Source organism: Quercus lobata, chromosome 5, assembly GCF_001633185.2.
Source record: "Quercus lobata isolate SW786 chromosome 5, ValleyOak3.0 Primary Assembly, whole genome shotgun sequence".
NCBI classification, from domain to species: Eukaryota; Viridiplantae; Streptophyta; class Magnoliopsida; order Fagales; family Fagaceae; genus Quercus; species Quercus lobata.
The window spans coordinates 5,437,386-5,463,498 of NC_044908.1; the positions used below are offsets into that span (position 1 = coordinate 5,437,386).

General features: G+C 35.0%; 1 protein-coding gene across 1 annotated transcript; it reads right to left on the minus strand.

Moving 5' to 3' along the window:
• Window positions 1-6,568: 6,568 nt before the first annotated feature.
• Window positions 6,569-10,393, minus strand: LOC115989852 (probable disease resistance protein At1g58602). The gene is made up of 2 exons (XM_031113732.1): window positions 6,693-10,393; window positions 6,569-6,596 (listed from the first exon to the last, which is right to left on the minus strand). Exon 1 carries the CDS (start codon window positions 10,391-10,393, stop codon window positions 6,725-6,727), a length of 3,669 nt encoding a protein of 1,222 aa, XP_030969592.1. The 3' UTR covers window positions 6,569-6,596; window positions 6,693-6,724.
• Window positions 10,394-26,113: the final 15,720 nt, after the last annotated feature.

The window sequence follows — 26,113 nt, forward strand, 5'->3', positions numbered from 1 at the left end:
GGAAATGCTAGCTCACCCAGCGATGACAAGATGTCTACTTGACACTCTTACCCTTTGTCACTCTTGAAAAAAGGAGGGAGTAGTTTTGGTTATGAGAGTAGTCATACCTAGGGGGAGGGTTAGCATAGGAGATTTTTGTTAGGGGGAGAGTGCACACTGAAGGATGTAGTGAGGATTACTTGTATCTTTTCTTTTCTCTACTATAGATACATTTATATCTTGTACATGGGTCTTGTGACCATTTTGACATACATTGTACTTATATTCTTTATATATATTGATGTATGTTTTTCTTTTACTTATCTTTACATGTGTTGTTTCTTTTCTTTCTTTATACACATGTTTCTTATATCTTGTATACAATCTATTATTTCTGTATCACACAAAGATGCCTTGATGAGTTTTGTTTAAAGTGTTTTAGAAATACAGGTTGTCAAAGTCTTTTTGCCATAAACTCTCTTCTTGCAAAGTTTTTTAAGAGTTTGTGTTAGAATAGATTTTGTTGTATTCAACAAGTGAATATGAGTTGAGTGTTTTATGACTTCTCTCATATGTTCATTTATTTGTTGTGGTTTTGTCACGGATTGCCAAAGGGGGAGATTGTTAGGACATATGTGAATTTACTTGTTAGAAACATATGTCATTATTTTATGTAATTGGCTAATCCTTTGACAAAACACACTTTACTTGTAATTGGGTAGATCTAGGATGTGTTTAATACTTCAAGAAACTTTGTTCCAAGATCAAGTTTTGAAGCCATGCAAGTTTGTCCAAGATACAATTTTGAAAAGTGCCTGTCATTGAAGAGCGATTCCAGCCCTGTAGCTTGACAGCAGCTCGACAGATAGGGTATTTGTTGAGGTTTATGAAAAACAGAATTTCAGATCTGTTTTGATTCTAATCCATGATTATGTTTTTGGGCCTTCTTTTCTCACATCTCTAGACATATAGAAGGATTATGTTAAGGGCCGTTAAAGGTGACACAAGTTGCATAAGTATTGAGCAAATTTTGTTCAAGCAAATTGTGATTGAAGATAGAATTTGCCCTAGTTCATCTCTTTTGTGAAGAAGTTGCTGTGTTTGTGCACCGTAGGGTTTTGTGACCAAGCAGCTTCTTGATCTTCATCGTCTGGATGAACTGAAGAACTTTGCAGCTAACAACCTTCTCTAGTTGGTGATTGAAGTCTCGTACTGGGATTCGTATAATTGGTTAGTCACATACTGGAAGCTGTGCATAAAAGGAGATATTGTCACTACAGAACAAGTCCAATTGGGTATTGGGGCAAGGATTCAACTGTAGGTTGATATAAGGTACTAGGATTCCTTTACTTGTAACTGCTTGTTGTGATAATAGTGGATTCTTTAGAGTGGTGACCTTAAAATCACCCGGTGAGGTTTTTGCCTAGTTGGTTTTCCCCATTTGTAAACAAATCACTGTGTCAATTTATTTTCCACTGCATACTTAATTTAATTGGTGATTTGTTTGTGCTACCACGCTCATTGCATGTAATTGAATCTAATTAATTTCACTTGGCTAAATTAATTGGTTAATCTATCACAAGGGGTCGATGCATTTTTTGGCCTATCATGCACTTTCTGAAAAGATAATTTAAATACTTTCAAGTGTCACATGTGAGATAAGATCAAAGAAAAAAAAAAAAAAGGACTCTTTATTCCCTTTGATTCAATGTTTCAAGACTTTCTCTCTCTCACAGATACAAAATCGTTGCATTTTCATTCACCATTTTCTCATCTTGCACTTCTATTCCTTTGTATACATGTGCCCACATCCCTTCATATCATATTATCTCAAATACAACTATACAAAGAACGGTGTCACTTATTTTCAACCCTTCAACAACAACTACTACGCTTTAACATTGTCGTCCCATCTAATCCTAACTCATATGAGTTAACTCTAACCAAGAAAGGGGGCTTGCATTTTTTGTTGAGTGAAGGTAGCTTATGCTATTGATGTTGAAGTCGGACATTATGGGTTTGTGAAGGCTTTGATTGGCTTTGGCTGTTTGCGATTTTGGTGTAGGAAGGCCATAAATGTGTTTTTTTAGAGCTAAAGCGAAAGAGAAAGAAACTTTCTAATTGATTATTTGTAGATTTCTTTGTAGTCTTTTTACTACTATTTAGTGCGGTATCGATATGAACTGTGACAATAAAAGTAAAATTCATTGATGATTTTATTTTGTTTTCCATGTTTTTTGTTTTTATTTTTTTATTTTTTATTTTTTTTGTTTAGGATATGGAAGCCCAACTAGAGGAAATTAAATCTTGATAAATGAATGTTTTTCTGGATTTTTTTTTTTTTTTTTTTTTTTGGTTTTATAACATTCTCTTTATACTGATACTTATAAATGATTTCCTTTCGTTGAGATATTGAAATGGATATTTGAGATTGGAGTTGCGGTATTTGGTTGTGAGAATGGAGTGGTTGAGGATATGAAAGCAATTTTGCTTTAAATTCTTATTTGTAGATTTCAAAATCATTTAATCGGTTAAAAAAATAAAGTCCATTTTTATAGTAAATATTATAATATGTTAGTCTCCTAGAAATGCTGAAAAACTTGACAGTTCTAATATTAGAAATCTAAATTAATAAGGCAATTCCACTCAATTTTTAAAAACCAATTCTATGCCCAAAGATTGAATGTCAAAGCATTCAACAATATTTTTGGAAACACAAATATTATAAATAAAAAAAGTATTATATATATGTCTTACAAAATATAAAAATGATTTCAAATGAAATTGCAAAAAAAAACATGACATTATCCAGTTATACAAATTACGAAGCGGCTTAAATGAAAAGAAGTGACTATACATGGTTCAATGCTAATCATTACGAGTAATTCTAGGCCCACACCATTTACACTACTTATTTTTTACAACTATTCTACGTAACAAACTATGATTTGCTATATATTACTTTCATATGGACCCACTACTCATAGTTTGCCACATTTAAGAGTGAAAATTTTCACTTTCTACATACTTTGTGGATTTGATGATATGATGTGACAATTTTTAATTGATAAGAAATTTTACCCTCTATGGTAGCATAAAAATGTATGGTCCTAAATTTTTTCGATCATATTACCAAGTTAGGAAGAATAAAGTTTTTGAAATACATGGTAACCACGTCCCAAAGAAACCACATAAAATAAAAATAAAAAAGAACTTTTTGTTGCTTTAGTGAAAAGAGAAAAAACTAGTAATTTTCGATTTAGGAAGAATAAAATTTGTGAAACACGTGGTATACCAAAAGAAGCCAAATAAGAATTTGATTGCTTTAATAAAAAGAAAATGACTATTACATTGTTCACAAGTGATCATTACTTAATCAGGAAAAAACAGAATATATTGAACAAGTGAAATACATTGCAATATCCACAAGTGACAAGGTATTCCTTATTGTGTAAAGTTAAGTATCGATATTTGGATTGCCTTGACACATGGTGCTTCTCATATTCAATTATGGTGATTCTCAATTCCTTGACATGGAAGAGGAGAATTTTAGCTGTGGAGTACTTCGCTTAGTTGAGTAGTTTCGAATTATTCGGTGATTGAGCGCACAAGCACTATATTCTTCAACATTTGCTGCGAAGAGAGGAAAAATCATACAAAAAAAAAAAAAAAAAGGGTAAAGGTAGCAAAAAGTTCAGTGGTATTGTAGATAAAGGTAAAAGTTAGTTGAATACTGCTTATTTTTTTGAAACTGAAAAATTATTACTGAAAGTATTATAGATAAATTTAAAAATTAGTTGAAATAGTATAATGGGGTCCATGAATAATGCCAAAAAGTGCAATGAGACCCATAAATAGTAGCAAAAATAAGCTGAATAGTTAAATAATTTTCATTTAGAGGAAGAGATTAAAAATGAAAATTATTTCACTATTGAGCATATTTTTGCTATTATTCATCATAGTTTTCAGAACCGGACCGGATCGGGAGGTCGGACTGTGAAAACCGAGAACCGAGATGAAAATCGATTTTTTAAGCATAAAGAACCGGATTTTTTGTTAATTCCGTGAACCGCTAAAACCGGGGTTGAACCGCACAAACCGGTGAGAACGGTGCAGTCCAACCCCTTAGCAATTTTTTTTTTTTTTTTTAAAAACAACTTAATACAATTTTATTCTACTTAATTAAATTATCCATCTCTTACAAGGAATAAAAAAAATTATAATTAAAATCCTTCAAAGATATTCAACTTTACTTCAAAAATTAATCATAAATTTTAATGTTTTCATGGTTATTATTTTATTTTATTAACTTTTTTATTTAATTATTAAATATATGCTTGAAAATCATTAAATTTCCCTCACATATATAGATATATTTCAATTTTGCTAGTTTTATAAATTTAATATCTATATTTAGGCTTTAATTAATTATTAAATTAATTATGACGTCATCACGGTTCGACCCCGGTTCGACCTCGGTTTGATCTCAAAAACCTTGAACCTCTCCCTTTTACGGTTCAATGAACGATCCGGGTCTGAAAACCTTGCTATTCATGGACCCTACTGCACTTTTTGGCACTATTTATGAGCTTCACTGTACTATTTCAACTAACTTTAACCTTTATTTACAGTACTTTCAGCAATAATTTTTCAGTAAAATAAGCGGTATCCAAACACACTCTAAGGTAGCATTTGGATTGGCGTTTCACGCGTTTCACGTCTGCGTTTTCTTCTTCTTCTTCTTCTTTTTATTTTTTATTTTTTATTTTTTTTGACCAACGCCTCTTACACTATTTATGGGACATGAATAGTGCATTAAGGCAAATGAACAGTGTTTTATGAGTGTGAACAGTAACCGGAAATTATTTTTTTATTGTTTTCAATTTTCAGTTTTCGACAAAATAAGCAGTATCCAAACGCACCCTAAGTTTACTACTCGTATAGATAGATTATAATTATGTATAGACAGATTATAATTATGCCTTCTATAGTGGTATTTTATAATGAAATAGTTCACATTTGGATTTTTTTTTATAAAATATTTTTTTATTGCTTTGAATTGTTGTGATTGTTAACGTGATTGTGAGATTTAGTAAACTCCTAATTTCTGGCATAAGAAATATTTGTTCCACTAATTAGAACATTGGTGCCAGTGTTTTTTTTTTTTTTTTTTTTCACATATATTAAGTAATTTTCAGTTGTTAAACCAAAGTACCTATATGGAACATCATCTTACTGGTTAAAACTTACAAACGGCTGATAATTTGAATTGCATATCTTAAACGAGTGATTGCTGTGTTAGTTATGAAAGACAAATTAAAAATGTTTTTTTTTTTTTTTTTTTTTTTTGTATTTGTATTTGTATTTGTATTTGTATTACAGTATGTTTAGAAATTTGAGAGACAGCAGAGTACAGGGTAAGGGGGTTGAAGGAGAGGAATTATACATAGTGAAAATCGTTGCAACTTCATGGACATAGGCATATTACATATTCTTTTCTATTTTTTTTTCTTCTCAAAGGTTTTTGGAATTCAGTTAAATTCTCAACATTGAACATCTTCATTGCAATTTGCAAATACCATGAGGCACTAATTGCGCTATAAAGCTCTTGGTAAAATCTAATTGTTTTACGATAATGAGTTTGTAGCATGAGTAGCCGCACGTCAAGTGATCTAGATGGTAACTTAAGCATTCAATTTTTGTATGGTATTAAATCATAAGAAGACCTGCTTACCGTGAATGGGTTTTTGGTCGCAAAACAAGTATGAGATGGTATTTACCTACCCAGAAAAATTCCCATATACTTAGGTGCGAATAGCGGAAGGGGTCAGATAAAAATTTACCCAAGAAAAGACTAAAGAAAAAAAGAATAAGAATAGCTTACTATCTTTAGAAATTTGGTTGCCACATCTAATCTGAGTTAATTGTTTCTATTTTTAGACTGGAAGGTGATTTAGAGTCACAGAAAACAATGTTTTCTCCTACTGGATTACCATTTTATCCTGATTATGAACTTCTTTTTTTGCTCAAACCTGATCTTGAACTTCAATGTTTATTTTGCACTCCTGGCATATTTGAATTGTTGCACCTTATCCTGGTTCCACTCTCAAACTACATCCCAACGGTCACATTAATTACAAGAAGACAATTCAGTTCAAACTTTTCCTTTCATCTTCTAGTAGTATGGTGGGCAAGAAATTGCAATTTCATTGCAATTTTGCAAATCAAAAACCTTTCTGTGAATTGAAATAACTAATAAATATGATAACTACTTGTCCTTACTAAGGCGAAATGATGAATAAGAAATACATCAATCACAAATAAATATATGTTTCCAAATAAAAGAGTACAATTTATTCCAGTCATCAAACAGACAGTAGCACTTTTTTCCCAACAAAGCCTACGATTTTATTCCAGTCATTTGCATAGCAAGCATATGACTTTTATTGATCAAATACATTTAAAACAAGCGACACACCAAAAGAAATTATATAAATATAAAATAAATAAAAAATAAATAAAACCTTATGCATGATGATTCGAACGTTGATTAAGACATCATCTCGAAACATCTCTTCTTTATCCAACGCTCGCATCATTCCTAAAGAACCACAAGTCTGTAATTACAAGTGGCAGTGTCAAAATCATAATAATTTTTTTATGGAAAAATAAAAAAGGAACATAGAAAGTAAAGAAAAGACAACATCACATACGCGGAAGCTTGAATTCCAGTCAGCATTGACCACTACTCATTAATTATGACTGGAAAGACAGCAACATGGCCCCATATTTGGTCCTTGTTGTTCTCAATTGTTTTTGAGAAATCCACTGGCATATTTTTCAACTTCAATTCACGAAGAGTCTTTAGATGCCTCAAGTCGGTGGTGTCAGGGACCTTCAATTTCTTGCATGACCGAATCTCCACCTGCTTGAGGCTCGGCATTGCTTGTTCCTTCATCTTCCATTCTTCCAACTCCTGAAGCATCCAGAGTTTCAGAATTTTAAGCTGGGGAAAGCCTCCACTGGAGCAAACCATTTGTTTCCCAGTGTAAGAAGCCGAGTACAAGCAGAGGGATTTAAGGTTGTGAAGCTTCTCTAACTCTGGCATTGGATCATTTGAAAGTCTAGAGGCTGATAAGGTGAGTTCGGTCAGGCTTTGAGGAAGTCCATTAATAGTTATGACTATAGATGGATTCTTCAATTTTCCATACAAAGATAGGTAGTGGAGGTCTACGAGGCCAGACAGTTGAGTCACATAAAGATCTTGTGGTTGACCCATTTCATCAAATGATTTCAATGTCAATTTTTGAAGGTGCTTCAATTCCACAAGACTCTCTGCCAATGCTTTTTGCTGTGACCACTCCAACTGGAATGACAAATCCAATATTTGAAGATTTTTCATCATGTTAAATGCATCCTTCAGAGGACTTTCCTTATCCACAAATGCACCACGCAGTATTTGGAGATTTTGTAAAAATTTTTTGTTACGCTGATTACATTTACATTTTCTTTCAGGTTGATGCTCAATTTTGCTTCGATAAATCTCACTCATGTATAGGTTTTGAAGTTTCTTCAGTTTCCATATTGAACTAGGAAGAGTGCGGATATAAGTATGCTTCACATCCAATGTTTCGAGGTTCACTAAGTTGCCAATTGATGATGGAATGTTCTCTAGATATGTCCACCTTAATCCCAGATACGTTAACTGGATTAATTTTCCAATACTCTTTGGCAATTGAGGTCTGAATACGTGTTCAAGATCAAGCACCTTTAAATGTAACAGATGCCCACTTGCAATGCCCTTCTTAAGGTAGTCACCAAAAGCTTCTCCAGGTTTATCTCCTTCGTGAGTATCAAAGCAGAGCATGGAGAGGGGATTTCTATAGCTTTGCAATATATTTGGTGTTGATGAATTTATGTTGCCACCAAAACTGGAATCTTTTTCAATGGTATAATAAAGTACGTGCTGATCAAAGCCCGAACTTGGATTTTCTCGCAGCCAGAGTTCTCGCAGAGCACTGGGGAAGCTGCATGTCTTTACCCTCCCATTAAGCTTTCTTTCCACTTCTTGTACCAAGTTGCGTTTTATCAACTCGGACAAATATTTCTCCGCAACAGACTTAAGAGGCTCTTGCTTATCACCACTTTGTTCTACAAGCCCTTCAGCAACCCACAAAACGACTAATCTTCTTGAAGAAATTTTAGTGTCTTTGGGGAATTGTCCAAAGTAAGAAAGGCATTGACTTAGATTTTGAGGCAAATCTTTTGCATTTGTTTCCAAGTTTTCCGACCAGGGTATTTGGTTAGGAGTGACATGCTCAAGCACCCTTGACAAGTCCTTAGACGTCACTTCTTTCCCGGACAATAGATACCCATGATTTAAGATGGAAGATGGCAAGCCTCCACATCTTCCTACAACCTTTTCTGCAAGTTTTTTGAATTCTGGTGAGAGTCCATGATCAGGCCTAGAAGGTTCAGCTTGAAAGCGCACCATCTGTTTAAACAAATCCCAGCTCTCTTCTTGTGTTCGTAGTTTAAGTGGGTACATGATGCTTGTTAGGTCAACATGTAAAGCTACACTCTTGTCTCGTGTGGTGAGCAAAATTTTGCTCTCACTTATCTTATCTCGGAATGCTTCTTTCAGAGTATCCCAGGTTTGCTTGCTTGAGATTTTGTCCAAAACTACAAGGTACTTCCTACCCTTCAAGAAATCATTCACCCCCTTGAATGAGTAATCATTTTCTGTTCGTTCCCCTTGATTTGCTAGGACAGTTTCTCCCAATATTTTCAGGAGTACATGCTTATCGTCCCCTATATCAGGTAGAGGCACCCAGTATCTGAATTCAAAATGTTTCTGAATAGCTGCATGTTCAAAAACCTTCTGTGCTAGAGTTGTCTTCCCTATTCCCATCATCCCCACAATGGAAAGTGTGGAGCAATGCTCATTAGTATCGTTGGTGGTCAGTAGTGAGACCATTTCATGTGTGTTATCTTCCAAGCCGACCACCGAGTTTGTCTCTTCACTTAGTTTAATGCGACAAACCTCCATGCTTATGGCAAGAAATTCCATAGCTTGCTCGAATCGCTCAAATTCTGTAGAGGACTTTTTCCAAGGATCTATCTCCTTTTGAGTACTGGTGTTGCTCCTTTGGGGTTGGGAGGATGACAAAGAACTGATTGCATCTTTAACAATGAACTTTATTTGATCCTTCCAAGCCAATATTCTTGAATTGTTTAAGCCTTCAACTGCTTTTGCATCTTTGAGAAGTTGGTGCACTTGCTTGAAATCTTCTAGTAACTGTTTGAGCCAAGAAGACATCTTGGATTGCTCACGATTTAGCTGCTTGTTAAACTCATCTAGAAGATCTAAAATTTCCTTGTCATCAGTTGGGGCCTGAGTTTTCTTTTTTGGGGACGGACCAACAGATTTTGATGGAACTCTTTTGATAAAGCTAAAATCAATCGTGTACTTCTTTATAAAGAGGCTCCAGAGCTGTTTGTTGATTTGGCCAAAGCTATTCTTCACCCAACGTCTTGTCATCCAGTTACCCAAAAAAGGAAGCCATCTCACTAGATTTGCCTTTTTTTGTACGCCGTCAATTTCATGTTGTAGTTGGCCAAAGATCTCCTCCGCTGCCTCCACCCAAGCCTTTTCTGTTTGGCTTTCCAATTTAAGCCCTTCTAAATCTCGCAGGAAAGAATGCAGTAGCTGCACTGGGAACTTGATGAGGTACTCTATTTCCTTTTGCTTGTCAGAGTCAGACATTAACTCTGGATTGTTAGCGAATAGGACTTTCAAATTTCTTTCAATAGAGACAGTTGGTGGAGCTCGTTTGTAAGGATGAGATTTATGTTCCGTGATGGGTCTACTCTGCAAGCTTCTAACAATAGACATTGACTGCTCTATTGATTTACAGATTTGTATACGCCTTTCCCAAATTTGATACATCTCCCACTGACACGAATCAAGATCAGCTTTGAGGCGATGAATTTTTTTCCAATCCATGACAGCAGAGTAAGTCAATTTAAGAGGCTTTCTTCTTTCACCCAATTTCTGGTAGAAGTCTTGGCAGTCCTGTACCCTGCGAACCATGGCCTTGGTTGCATCCACCCAGTCTCTCTCAATATCAGCTAGTTGTACAGTGACTCCGGCTTTCAGCTGTGAATCTCGAAGTTGATTAGGCTGCTCATCTAGTTTTCTTCCTGCTTCTGAAACCTCTTCAACATCTTTTACGACACCATCCAAGAGCTTGATATTCCTTTTAAGACGCCTATAACGTTTCCCCACTTGATGCCAGAATATATAACTAAGCAGAATGGTAATTAAGTCCCCACACACGAGGATTATGAGGATGATGTACAAATCAAGAACATAAGCATGAGAAAGCTTAGAAATTACAGACAAAATGCCCATAATTGCTCTCAACTTCTGGTAATTATTTGGTGTAACAAAACAAAGCTTGGAAATTTTACGATCAATAATGGCCTGACAAATAGAATATGTGAATCATAAACAATACCAAAACTAGGTGGCAAGTCAAATATCACTTGAGGAACACCCACGATTGCTAGATTCCCATTCGTGAACCATAAACAAAGCTTAGAATTTTTATGTGTAAATTGAATCGTAAAAATGAAAAACATGGTTCAGTTGTAATGAATAACTAGCTGCGAACCTGCGCATTGCATGTGATAATTATTTTTATAGTGGTTTTATTAAATTTTTTTTTTTACAATTTAAACTAATCTAATAATGAGTAATGTATTTCGTAATTATATTTTTATTTATTATAGGAACAATCATAAATGTAATATAGGAAAAATCCAAAACACCACAAAAACGTAAACCAAAAAAATTAATAAAACTTAACAATGATTAATTGAACTAATATTAGGATAAAATTTTGTTTTTGATAATCTATTAAGGTTATTTTCTTTGTAGAAATTATAATTTCGGCTGCCCAAAACATATTATCAAATAAACAATTATTAGCAAAATCTAAGAATTAAATTTCTATACATGCATTGTTATAAAATAATAATAATAAAAATAAAATTGCAAAAGTTAAAATTTGTCACCTATCCAATTATTTTTGTTTGGCTAACCTTTGCTTTTCTTTAAATAAATGACATTATAGAGTACTTCTAATACAACTATTAAGAGTACTTTGTCCACCACGAAGGATTAGAAAATAAATAAAAATGAGTAAAGTGTCATAGTTTAACATCTAAATTGAGCACTATAAAAAAACATGTTATGTAACAGAATAAATACCAAATTATCCAAATCATGCTATGTAATAGAATAATATTATATTTTTATATGCTATATTTAACTCTTTAGAACGCAATAGGATGACATTTAACAATCAAAGAGAATAAAAAATAAAAATAAAAAACAACAACAACAATTTAAAAAACTAAACTAAATCACAATTTAAAAAACAAAACTAAATTGCATTAACCCAAAATAGAGTTTTAAAGAATATAAAAAATTATCAACCTAAAGTAGAGATGCAAGAAAAAAAAAATCCACCAAAAAATTTAGAGAGAGAGGTTTGTGAGGGAAAACTATGCATAGAGTAGAAGAGATAGTGACAAATTTATAGTAAGAGGATGTGAATAAGAAGAGACAAAAATAAAGGAAGATGAAGGGAAAGATGAAGAATGATATTAATGTAGAGGGTAGTGGGGAGTTGAAAAAGTAAGGGAGAGGGAAAATTGAAGAAGTAGTGGGGAGATGAAATGGTAAGGGAGAGAGAAAGGTTGGAGAAGTGTAAATATTAAAAAAATTAATAAATGTTAAAAACAATTATAAGAAAATTTGAAAGAAAAAAAAAAAAACGCTAAAGCTTGAAAGGCTTTAACATTTTTTTTTTTTTTTTTGTCTTTTTTTTCTTCCTTTAAGCTAAAAAGGCTCACACAAAACCCTAAAACTTGAAAGGCTTCTACATTTTTTTTTTCCCCATTCCTTTAAGCTGAAAATGCTCACACAAAACCCTAAAGATGAACTAAAAAGGCTTTGGGTTAAGCTTGATAGTGGAACTAAATAAATAAGAGATGGACTGAATTAATTATACAGATTTATTATAGGGTGATAGTGGAAGTAAATAAATAAGTAGTATTTTTTTTTCCTTCCTTTAAGCTGAAAAGACTCACATAAAACCTTAAAACTGAACTGAAAAGGTTTTGGGTTGAGCTTGATAGTGGAACTAAATAAATAAGAGGTGGGTTGGATTAATTATACAGATTTATTATAAGGTGATAGTGGAAGTAAATAAATAAGTAGTGGGTTGGATTTATTATACGGTGATAGTGGAAGTAAATAAATAAGTAGTGAGTTGCATTTATAGGACTGAAAATTGTTAAAACCATTTTAAAATTGTAGGACAAATTATATTTTAAAAAAGTAAAGAAAAAAAAGAATGACGTGGCGGCTGATGTGACGCAACGTGAGAATAGTAACATTAAATGCTACACTTTAGCTTTTAGTAATATATAGATTTCTCACTCAAAAACAATAGTCACCTTGGCCGTTGGGTTTTATGGAGCCTAGTTATGTTTGATCTGGATGACGACCTGACCCAAAATAATGTTGGGTGGTTTTTAAAGGGAGATTTTTTGAGATTTAGTCCATGGAGCAGAGGCTTGGGCCGATAAGCACAAGGCCAGACATTACACATGCAGTGGAAGTTATGAGCAGATTCATGAGTAGGCCTGGAAAGCAACATTGGGAGGTAGTCAAGTGGATTCTAAGATATCTGAGGGTTCATCAGATACATGTCTTTGTTTCATAGGTTCAAGTTTGAAACTGTAGAGTTATGTAGATGTTGATTTTGCTAGTGATATTGATAGTAGAAAGAGTACTACCGGATTTGTATTTACTCTGGGTGGTACAGCTATATCCTGAACTTCAAATCTAGAAAATATTTTTACTTTGTCTACTACAGAAGTTGAGTATGTTGCAACAAATAAAGCTAGAAAGGAGATGATATGGATACATGGCTTCTTAGATGAATGGGTTAAGAAGCAAGAAATGGGCATTTTACGCAGTGATAGTCAGAGTGCAATTTTTCTTACTAAAAATTCAGCTTTTCATTCAAAGTCAAAGCATATACAAACAAAATACCACTTTATCTGTTACCTTGTTGAAGATAAGTTGGTAATACTTGAGAAGATTTGTGGATCTATGTACTCGGTAGACATGTTAACTAAGGGTGTCACTATTGAGAAGCTGAAGCTGTGTGCAGCTTCAGTTGGTCTTCTAGCTTGAGGACAGGAGGATGAGTTGCAGGGATGAGGGATTGTTTTTGGAGGACTGTAGTGGATGTTAGTGATTGAACTAGTCTCTAAGTGGGAGATTTGTTGGGCTTTGTGGAGCCTAGTTGTGTTTGATCTAGATGACGACCCAACCCAAAATAATGTTATGTGGTTTTTAATGGGAGATTTTCTGTAGTTTAATCCATGGAGCTACGGCTTGTGCCGTCCATTGTGAATCCTGTGCGTAGGATATAGAAACCGTTGTTTTGGTAATTAGGGTTTTCTGTATGTAGTTTTGAGAAAGAAAAAGAAAAAGAAAAAGAAAACGAAAAAAACTATACTGTCACACTTTGTATTTTTCCCTGATAATAGTGAAATCCCTGTAACTCCGTGGATGTAGGCAAATTTCCAGACCACATGAATATTGTCTTGTGCGTGTGATTATTTTTCTTTGCCATGTGTTTTCTCTATTTTTTGTTTCTCACAGATTGAGAATTTTGTGTTAATTCCCTACAATTGGTATCAGAGCCTATGGTTAGGTTTGAGTGGGAGCAATGGTAGACGAAGTAGGAAAGGCATCTAGAATAGAAAAGTTTGATGGCACAGACTTTGGATTTTGGAGGATGCAGATCGAGGATTATTTTTATGGGAAGAAGTTGCATCTGCCGCTTCTAACGGAAAAACCTGCAACTATGAAGGATGAGGAACGGGCTCTTCTTGACAGACAGGTATTGGGAGTCATCAGGTTAACTCTATCTAGGTCTGTTGCACACAATCTTGTAAAGGAGTAGACCACAACAGATCTGATGAAGGCTTTGTCTGGTATGTATGAAAAGCTGTTAGCAAACAAGAAGGTGCATCTGATGAAGAAACTATTCAATTTGAAGATGACATAGAATGCATCAGTAGCACAACATTTGAACGAATTTAACACCATCACAAATCAATTGTCATTTGTAGAAATTGATTTTGATGATGAGATATGCGCACTGATCATTTTGGCTTCTTTGCCAAACAGTTGGAAGGTAATGAGGATGGCAGTAAGCAATTCTTTAGGAAAGGAAAAGCTGAAGTACAATGACATACGAGATTTAATTCTAGTTGAGGAGATTCACAGAAGAGATGCAGGTGCAATCTTAGGATCTAGTTCTGCTCTAAACCTTAAGACAAAAGGTAGAGGTAATGATAGAAATTCAAATCAAGGTAGATCAAAATCCAGAAATTCTAATCGGAATAAAAGTAAATCTAGATCAGGCCAATAAGTACAATGCTGGAACTATGGGAAAATGGGTCACTTTAGGAGGCAATGCAAAAGTCCTAAGAAGAAGAACAAAGATGATTCTACTAATGCTGTAACAAAAGAGTTACAGGATGCATTACTTCTTGCAGTAAACAGTCCACTTGATGATTGGGTTTTGGACTCAAGAGTTTTGTTTCATATCACTCCACACCGAGAAATCATACAGAACTATGTTGCAGGTGATTTTGGTAAGGTGTATTTGGCTAATGGTACAACCTTGGATGTTTTAGGTATGAGAGATGTCCGGATATTATTGCCCAATGGGTCTGTTTGATTACTGGAGAAGGTTCAACATATTCTTGACCTAAAGAGGAATCTAATTTCTGTTGGACAACTTGATGATGAAGGGCATGTAATGCTATTCGTTGGTGGTACTTGGAAGGTTACAAAGGGTGTTAGAGTATTGGTCCATGAAAAGAAGACTGGTACTCTATATATGACCTCAAGTCTAAGAGATACAATTGCAGTTGTTGAAGTGAGTACTGATACAAGCCTTTGGCATCGCAAACTTGGTTACATGAGTGAGAAGGGATGAAGATGCTACTGTCAAAAGGGACACTACTAGAATTGAGGTCTGTTGATTTTGACCTGTGTGAAAGTTGTATCTTAGGAAAGCAGAAAAATGTGACCTTCTTGAAAACTGGCAGGATACCGAATGCTAAAAAATTGGAGTTATTATACATTGATTTGTGGGGGCCTTCTCCAATTGCATCCCTTGGAGGTTCAAGGTATTACATCACTTTCATTTATGACTCAAGTAGAAAGGTATGAGTTTATTTTCTGAAAAATAAATCTGATGTATTTGAAACTTTTAAGAAGTGTAAGGTTATGGTTGAGATAGAAATAGGTCTGAAAGTAAAATATTTGAGGTCAGACAATAGAGGAGAGTACATAGATAGAGGGTTTAGTGAGTATTGTGCTGCACACGGAATCAGGATGGAGAAGACTATTCTTGAAACACTGCAACAGAATGGTGTGGCTGAGTGCATGAACAAAACTCTCAATGAGCATGCTAGGAGTATGAGGTTGCATGCTGCATTACCAAAAACTTTTTGGGCTAGTGCTATTAGTACTGCAGCTTACCTGACAAACCGAGGACCATCAGTTCCTATAGAGTTCAGAATTCCTAAAGTGGTTAAGAGTGGTAAAAAGGTAAAGTTCTCCCATTTAAAACCTTTTGGTTGTATTTCTTATGTTCATATTGATTTTGTTGCTTGTAGTAAACTTGATGCAAAGTCTAAAATATATTTTTTCATTGGCTATGGTGATGAGAAATTTGGCTACCGGTTTTGGGATGAACAAAACAGAAAAATCATCAGAAGTAGAAATGTGATATTCAATGAACAGGTTATGTACAAGGACAGGTCAACTGTAGTGCCAAATGTTACAGAGATAAATCAAAATACTGTAGATTGAAAGTACTGTCTAGAAAAGGGGTGAAAATGATAAGGAGAATGTAGATTCAAAGGCAGAATAGATTACACATGTAGTTGAAGTCCGTAGATCTTCTAGGATCATTAGACCTCCACAGCATTATTCACCCGCTCTAAATTATCTTCTGTTGATTGATGGTGGTGAGTCAGAATGTTATGATGAAGTTTTGCAAGATGAAAATTCAAGCAAGTGGAAGTTAGCCATGAAGGATGAGATGGATTTCTTGTTGGGGAATCAAACATGGGAATTAACTGAATTTCCAGTAGGAAAAAAGGCTTTACATAGTAAGTGGATATACAGAATAAAGAATGAGCATGATGGTAGCAAGCGTTACAAGGCCAGATTAGTTGTCAAAGGGTTCTAGCAAAAGAAGGGCATTGACTACTTAGAAATATTTTCTCTAGTTGTGAAGATGTCAACAATCAAACTGGTACTAGGAATAGTGGCTGCAAAAAATTTACATCTTGAGCAGTTAGATGTGAATATAGCATTCCTTCGTAGTGAGTTGGAGGAAGACATTTACATGATTTAGCCAGAAGGGTTCATTGTTTAGGGACAAAAGAATCTAATCTGCAAACTGAGAAAAAGCTTGTATGACCTAAAACAAGCTCCAAGATAGTGGTACAAGAAATATGACAGTTTTATGCATAGAATTGGATTCAAGAAATGTGAAGTTGATCACTATTATTATGTTAAGTCTTTGGACAATTCTTACATCATATTACTATTGTATGTCGATGATATGCTTATTGCAGGGTCTAGTATTAGGGAGATTAATAATCTAAAGAAGCAATTGTCAAAACAGTTTGCAATGAAGGATTTGGGAGCTACAAAGCAAATGGTACATTGAAGCTTTCACAATCAGAGTATGTGAAGAAAATTCTCAGCAGGTTCAACATGAATGAAGCTAAACCAGTGAGCACACCTTTGGGTAGTCATTTCAAACTAAGCATAGAACAGTCATCGAAGAAAGAAGAAGAAAGGGACCATAGAAGCAAGGTGCTATTGGAAAATCTGGTTTTGTATCCCATACAAAACACACAGCGGAAGCAACATATGGATCTATTTCATATATGATTGATAATATGCACTATTTAAATTTCATAATTTAAGAACAAGATAGCGTACCTTGGTGCGGTGAAATTCAAAACAAAATATTAGAAGTATTTGGGAACACTTTTAATCTTCACTTCAATTCCACTTTACGCCCAAGAAGTGTGGTCTCTCAATCAGTTTCCAAGGGAGAATAATCGAATGGCTTCACTCACACATACACACCATTTCACAATGATGTCTTTCTTAAAATAAAATTCTGTATGTTTCTCCATTTATTACTAACTGATTATCTAATTGGCCTGGCCTAATGGGCCTTTCCAATTGGGCTTTAGTGTGTGGCTTAGAGTGGGACCAAAAGAGACCAATAAGACACTAGCTCCAATGGGCCTTGGGCTTTTCTATCAACTCTTGACAAGTCCAAAGTTACCATTAATTATATTTAATACCACTATATAAATATAATTTCACTCTAGGCCATATTAATAAATTATATCCCATGACTTTATTATATATGCAACCACTTTATAAAATATTCGTAGTAATTCAAAGTTATGAATACAGACTGCCACTTATAAGATTACTACATCTTAATCCTTGAGTACCCAGTTTAATCCTTTAAGTTATTCATCATATATTTATGAAATATAATTACTTAAGTTATTTCTTTCTAAAGTGGTTAGACCTAACTCTCTGAATAATTGAACCCATTAAACTTATCTCAAGGGAATATTTTATATCTCCATTAAGAGACTATGAATTACATCTTGAGAATATATGTTCCATCAACACTAAATGTGGCTGCCCAACATACTAAAGTTTTGACCGTTACTTTAGATCTCACTCCTAATATATCAAAGCAACCTACACTCTACAATCAAATCCATTACTCTCTCAGGATTAAGAGTTCATGCAAATAGAAGTTGTGAGATTTATTATTCATTTGACAGTCGTTAGAAGAATAATAAATCTCACAACGGTCGAATTCAATATATCTTAACTTTTAAAACATATCAACATATAACCTAGAAGTCTCCACTACCATGATTAAGACAAATCATCTTAGTTGATATGTTATAGTTTTTGCAGATGAAATGCCCAATTTCATCGTCGACTACGAACCAAAATTCTGAGTTTACAAAGAACTTTTGATCTATATCTTCCGTGACTAAATCACATAAATCACATACTATGCATTTCATGGACTATATGATAATGTCTGAATATTCATGTTACCATTATTTTAGGTAATAAAAAAGAAATTTTATTAATCACAACATTAAGTCATACATAATGTCATACATAATAACATACATAACATCTTATAATAGGATTTAAGGACACTAATCCTAACAGGTGCCCTATGCCTTAGCTATTAGCAGTTTGATGTATGTTATGGTGTGTACAAGGCCAGACATTGCACAATTAGAGGGAGTTATGAGTAGATTCATGAGTAGGCCTGGAAAGCAGCATTGGGAGGTAGTCAAGTGGATTATGAGATATTTGAGGGTTTCATAATTGGAAAGGAGATGATTTGGCTACATGGCTTCTTGGATGAATTGGGTAAGAAGCAAGAGATGGGCATTCTACACAGTGATAGTCAAAGTACAATTTTTCTTGCTAAAAATTCAGCTTTCCATTCAAAATCGAAGCATATATAGACAAAATACCACTTTATTCATTACCTTGTTGATCATAAGTCAGTAATACTTGAGAAGATTTGTGAATCTAAGAACCCGACAGACATGTTAACTAAGGGTGTCACTATTGAGAAGCTGAAGCTACGTGCAGCTTTAGTTGGTCTTCTAGCTTGAGGACAGGAGGACGAGTTCTAGGGATGAGGGATTGTTTTTGGAGGATTGCAGTTGATGTCGGTGATTGAACTAGTCTCCAAGTGGGAGATTTGTTGGGTTTTGTGGAACCTAGTTGTGTTTGACCCGGATGACGACCCGACTCGAAATAATGTTGCATGGTTTTTAATGGGAGATTTTCTGAGGCTTAGTCCATGTAGCTACGGCCTGGGCCACCCATTGTGAATCCTATGTGTAGGATATAGAAACTATTGTTTTGGTAATTAGGGTTTTCTGTATGTAGTTTTGAGAGAGAAAAAAAAATGTACTACCGCACTTTGTATTTTTCCTTAATAATAGTGAAATCCCTGCAACTCCGTGGACATGAGCAAATTTCCAAACCACTTAAATACAGTCTTGTGTGTGTGATTATTTTTCTTTGGCATGTGTTTTCTCTATTTTTTGTTTCTCACAGGCAGGGAATTTCATGTTAATTCCTTACGTTGGCCATATTAAATTCAAAAGAATCACCTTCTTTTTCCTGCTACATTTTTTTTGCTAAAACTAGAAGGCTAGAACCTGATTTCCAAACTTTAGCTTTAAAATCTCTTACCATTAGGGCCCACAAAAAAAAAAAAAAAAAAAAAAAAACCAAGAAAACCCATCTCTCGAAATTTAATTCAAACGCTAAAGGTCAGTCACTTAGGGCTTGCTTGGATCACCATGATTTTGAGTGATATCACTCAGTTTTCATCACTGAGTTTCCAAAACGTGTGGGTCCCACCAAAAAAATCTTGTTTGGCTTGGTTTTTGTGTGATGTTTCCATCACTCAAAACTCAAAAATTTGAGTGATGGATGATGGAAACTGAAAACAGAATTTTGGTGTTTTCAGTTTCTGAAATGTGAGTTATGGTGGCAAAAAGTGAGTTATGTGACCAAAAAATAATTTTGGAGTTTTTTGAGATAAAGTGAGGATTGGGTTATAAGTTATGGGTTTTAAGTTTGAGTCACGAGTTATGAAATGTTTAGTTGCTCCCAATCACAAGCCCACAATCCCACGTTATTCTCATTTTGCCAAACTCCGTCACCCAAAATAGAAGAACCCGCAACAGCAAAAGCTACAAAACCACCAAAATGCATTGCCCACAATTAGCATCCAATGCTAAACCCACCAAATTAGCCCAAATTCGACATTCTTAAACTCTATAAAAGCCCTGCTCAGCAAAATTGAATCCAAACCAATTAACCTGCCAAAATTCAGAAGATTAAAATAATTTTTTTTTTTTTTAAAAAAGGTAACATTGGGCAAGGATATTTTAGATTCATGAAAATAATGGATCAACCCAAACCCACCCGGCTGTAATTGCGGGTTTGGATACTTTGAACCATGGGTTAAGTGGGCTGCCCTTTTTTAGTTTAGGAAAATAGAATTAACCCTTTTGTAGACACTTTAATTTCTAGTAAGTGAAAATTCGAGTTTCTCAAAAGACCATTGTTCAAGGGTAAAATTATCATTTAACAAGCTCAAGACTGTAAATACAAGTTCAAAATCAAACAATTAATCAAAATAGTTTCACAAGTATAAATTTGTATTTGTGAATGATTGAGTACAATTTTCTGTAATTAAATTCTATTACAAAATAATAATCCTCTTATTTGACCTTGTTGGAAAAATCTTCAATTCAAGAATTGTCTTGATTCGAACACAAAGTGACTTCACTTTGATTGGAAAGTAGATTGAAAGATGGCATGGAATTGTGATGAATCTTTGGCTTTCAGTTTGTTAGAAATTCTTTATTCTTTATGTTCTTCATGATCTGCATGCATTCTTCAAATGTTCTTAACCTTCAAAAATTTGTAATGGAAGTTCTTTGGAGCTTTGGAGTTTGATTTTGATCAATCTTTGATGAATTAGAATGCTTCAAGTTTCATAAGGCTTTAGAACTTGATTCCAGGAAAACTCCAAGACTTGGTAAAATGATTTTGATGACGATAGGCCAAAAACGTATTGATCCCTTGTAATGAATTAACCAATTAATTTAGCCAAGTGAATTAATTAAGTTAATTAACATGTAAATGCGTGATAGCACAAACAAATCACGAATAAACTAAGTATGCAATGTAAAATAAATTTGACATGGTGATTTGTTTACGAATGGGGAAAACCAACACGGCAAAAATCACATCGGGTGATTTTGAGGTCACCACTCCTGAAATTCCACTATTATCACAATAGGCTGTTACAAGTAAAGGAATCCCAGTATCTCATACCAACCTACAGTTGAACCTTTACTCAAATACTGAATTGGACTTGTTCTGTAATGACAATTTCTCCATTCGACGCACGGCTTCCAGTATGTGACTAACTAATTATGTGGATCCTAGTACACGACTTCAATCACTAACTAGAGAAAGTTGTTGGCTGCAAAGTTCTTCAGTTCAACCCAACAATGAAGATCAAGAAAATGCTTGGTCACAAAACCCTACGATACACAAACACATCAACTTCTTCACAAGAATGATGAACTATGGCAAATTTTATCTCCGGCCATAATTTACTTGAAAAAACTTTGCTCAACACTTATGCAACTTGTGAATACTTTGAGGGCTCTTAAAATAATCCTTTTATATGTCTAGGGTTGTGAAAAAAGAAGACCTAAACACATAATCATGGATTAAAGTCAAAACTGAACTGAAATTCTATTTTTCATAAATCTCAACAGATACCTTATTTGTCAAGCTGCTGTCAAGCCACGGAGCTGAAGAACTTTTTAAGCTCGATGGATGGCTAGCTATCGAGCTTTAATGATAGACACTTTTCAGCTTGTTTCTTAGATAGACTTGCATGACTTCAACACTTGATCTCGAAACATAATTTCTTAAAGTATTAAACACATCCTAGATCTACCTAATTACAAGTGAAGTGCATTTTGTCAAAGGATTATTCAATTACATAAAATAATAGCATATGTTCCTAATAAGTGAATCACATTTGTCCTAACAATCTCCCCCTATGGCAATTCGTGACAATACCACAACCAAAATGTATCTCTTACCATCAAGAGACTTGGTTCTAGCTAGACCCATAAGATCTAGATGTAGAAGCTCCAATGGTCTAGATGTAGCTGATGTCTGAGTGCCCGGATGCTTAGCTTTCGTCTGTTTCCCAAGATGACATGGTCCACACACTACATTGCTCATTCTACTAAGTTTTGGTATTCATTACTGATTCATGCTTAGTTACAATAGAAAAATGTTTGTAACTAGCATGTCCCATCCGTTGATGCCATAGATCTTCATTTGGCAAACGAATGCTATTGCACATAATATCAGCATCAAAAACCAATCCATAACAATTGTCTAGAGTGCGAACACCACTTATGAGTTTCTTTCCAGACTCATCCATGACAAGACACTTTCCTTTTGAGAATAGCACCATAAAGTCTTGATCACATATCTGACTTATGCTCAACAAGTTCACCCTCAGACCTTTCACATATAGAACATTCATAATGTCCAGCAGTCCAAGTAAAGAGATGATTCCCTTTCCTTTAATCTATGACTTGCTCCCATCACCAAAAGTGACATTGCCACCTTTCTTAGACTTGAAAACCATGAAGAGAGATCGGTCTCCAGTCATGTGTCTTGAGCAACTACTGTCAACGTACCACAAACATGTTCCCATAACTTTAAATGCAGACTTCATCATAAAACACACTTCATGCTTAGATGACAGATCAGTAGGAATGATTCTTTCTCTCATGTGCCTTTTACGAGCTAAACTCTTAACTTTCACTCTTCTCAGATGAACTCCTTTGCACATTTTCATTCTGAGACAGTCTAATTTCTTCTTAGGCAAATTGAGATCTTTTACAATGATCATCACAAGTGAATTCAAATAACTCTTAGACTTGTATTTTCTATGACACTCAAACAAGCAGAGATTAGAAAAACAAGATGTATTTCAATTAAAAGATCTCTTCAAGCCGGTTGTAGCAATGATAATAAGGGTCAATAGATCAACACAACAAAGATTAAAACCTAATCAGAGTGTTCCTGCTCTGATACCACTTGATAGGGCAAAAACATATTGACTCCTTATGATGAATTAACCAATTAATTTAGCCAAGTAAATTAATTAAGTTAATTAACATGCAAAGGCGTGGTAGCGAACAAATTACTAATAAACTAAGTATGCAGCAGAAAATAAATTTGATATGGTGATTTGTTTATGAATGGGGAAAACTAATACGGCAAAACCCCCCACCGAGTGATTTTAAGGTCACTACTCTCGAAATTCTACTATTATCATAACAAGTGATTACAAGTAAAAGAATCCCAGTATTTTATACCAACCTACAGTTGAACCCTTACCCCAATACCCAATTGGACTTTTTCTATAGTCACAATTTCTCTATTCGATGCATGGCTCCCAATATGTGACTAACCAATTGCGTGGATCCCAGTACACGACTTCAATCACCAACTAGATAAAGTTGTTGGCTGCAAAGTTCTTCAGTTCATCCCCACGATGAAGATCAAGAAGATGCTTGGTCACAAAACCCTACGGTGCATAAAAACAGCAACTTCTTCATAAGAATGATGAACTAGGGCAAATTCTGTCTCATGTCACAATTTGCTTGAACAAACTTTGCTCAACACTTATGCAACTTGTGAACACTTTGACGGCCCTTAAAATAATCATTCTATATGTCTAAGGTTGTGAGAAAAGAAGACCCAAACACATAATCTCGGATTAGAGTCAAAACAGAACTGAAATTATGTTTTTCATAAACCTTGACAAATACCCTATCTGTCGAGCTGCTGTCGAGCCACGGGCTGAACAGCTCTTTAAGCTCGATAGATGGCTAGCTGTCAAGGTAGCTGACGAGTTTTGATGACAGGCACATTTCAACTTGTTTCTTGGACAGACTTGCATGGTTTCAACACTTTATCTTGAAACATAGTTTCTTGAAGTATTAAGCACATCCTAGATCTACCCAATTACAAGTAAAATATATTTTGTCAAAGGATTAGCCAATTACATAAAATAGTGACATATGATCCTAATAAGTGAGTCGCATATGTCCTAACAGGTGAATGCTTTTTGTATTTGAAGGTTGAAAATTTTAAAGTGTAAGGTTGAATTTAATCAACCATGTGTTGGCTTTATTCCATGACAAATTTGCTTGTAATACAGCACTTAGAAACCCTGTATTTAGGTGAGAATTATGTAAGGGTAGTGTGTGAGAGAGTGTGAAGAAATGCTCAAGACAGTGTAGTGAAGCAGAGACTCGCGGCTAGGACTCGTGGGTGTCTCGCGGCTTGCAAGCCGCCAAAAGTTGCTCACGCACAGAGCATGCAGGGGAGCTGAACAGTCATGCCACCTGGAGCACTACAGGACAAAAATCTAGACTGGCCATTAAGTTAGCTCGTGTCTTGAACTCGCGACTCAGTCAAGTCGCGAGGTCAAGTCGCCAGCCAGCCCTGTTTTGGAAAAACTGACTCTTTGCATTCCATTCTCACAAAAATATAAATACCCCTCTTTCCCACAAAATATTTGTGGCTATTCAGAAAGAAAAACCCTAAGAGAGGTTTCTTCAAAACACCCACCCAATTAGAGAGAGCTACTCATTCTTAGAGAGAAATCTTTGTAGTCTCTTCTCATTCCTTCTCTCATTGTCATACCTATTGAAAGGTGATTTTTATCCAAACACTACCCACACCCATTTAGAGTGTTGAGTGTTTTTGGAACTTTGGGAAGCATTGGAAGATGCCAAGGATGGCGGATGCTATGGTTAAGTAGCGGAATCCGGTAAGCTAGAAAAGAAAAAGGTTCGGCGCAACCTCGTTGAAGTAAGAAGCTTGGAGGGCTTAGGTACATCAGGTAGATTAGGCTTGGAGGGTCTATTGCTGTTCATATATCCCAATTTCATTTTCTAGTGGATTATTGACCGCTTGGAGGGCGGCGGAGAGGTTTTACGCCGAGGGCTTCGGTTTCCTCTTCGATAACACATCGTGTGTTGTCCTTATGTTTGCATCTCTCTTCCCTTTATCTTTGCCTTTTATTTTCTGCTGTGGATGTGATTTATAATTGGCTTAGATTGATTTCCAATTCTGTTTATAGCTTATGTTCATTTTCCGCACACTTGTTGTTTGTCATAAAGCTTGAATTGGTTATTTTGTATTTGGGGGTCTAAACGTTCAAGGGTGTTTTTACACATATTTGAACTTTCATAAAGTTCTTGGAGGCTTTGAAACTTGACTCTAGTAGAGTTTCAAGACTCCTCAATGTCCTTCTACAAGACTTAGTAGAGCTTTTATTTATAGGAGTCTTGAGGGAGGTATGTTGACACATGATTGGCTCTTATTGATGACACGTATCACAATTTAAATAGAGGATGTTAGGTTCTAAATGTTTAGAACAATTGGCAAATCATGAACACAAACTTGTCTAGATATAGATCTTAGAGTCTATAGGTTTTATTAGACAATGCTCAATGTGATTCAAGTCAAGATTCAAGAACATACAAGCTGCAGGAAGAAGATTTCATATTCTTCCTGATTCGATCGATCGAAGAACAGGCTCGATCGATCGAAAGTCGTATTTGCAGAATTTTAATTAAGCCCAAGCAGCAGTTAAAGCCTATTTAGGATTAGGGTTTCTAATCTACTTCTCCCAATATATAAAAGAAACCTTAAGCACGTTTTTATGAGGTTTTTTAGAGAGAAAAGAGTGTGCCTCTTTTGTATTTAGGGTTTTGTTCCTAAAAGGCTCTCTTATGCCTTCTACTGGTGTTATTCCTTGAAGAATCTCAAGATCCGGTATTATAGAAGTTGCTGTCTTCTCTTGTCATCAAAGGTGTTGATGATCTAAACCTTCAAGAGTGGTCTTGGAGTCACAAACAAGAGAGTTTGTGCTGCTAAACCTTTGAGTGGGATCTCAAAGTCACAAACGGGGGTGTTTGTGTTTTGAAAAGGCCAAAGAAAGAAGGAATCCGTGGATTCGGAGCTTGCACATGGTTGTGTCAATAAGTTCTACTGGTTGGTAGCAATAAGAAGTCAAGCGTGGGGGCTCGTAAGTCTTATTGTATGAACTTCGATTCTTTCTAGTGGATTTGCTTTTTACCTTGAGGATAGCTAGGTCAAATCCTCCCTAGGTTTTTACTGGTTTGGTTTTCCTGGGTGATCATATCTTGTGTTATTTATTTTCCGCTGCTTTGCTTGATTTGATCTTTGTTATTGTGATAACCTAGATTTGTTAATTTGGACTAAGTAACAACTTGGTTAATTACC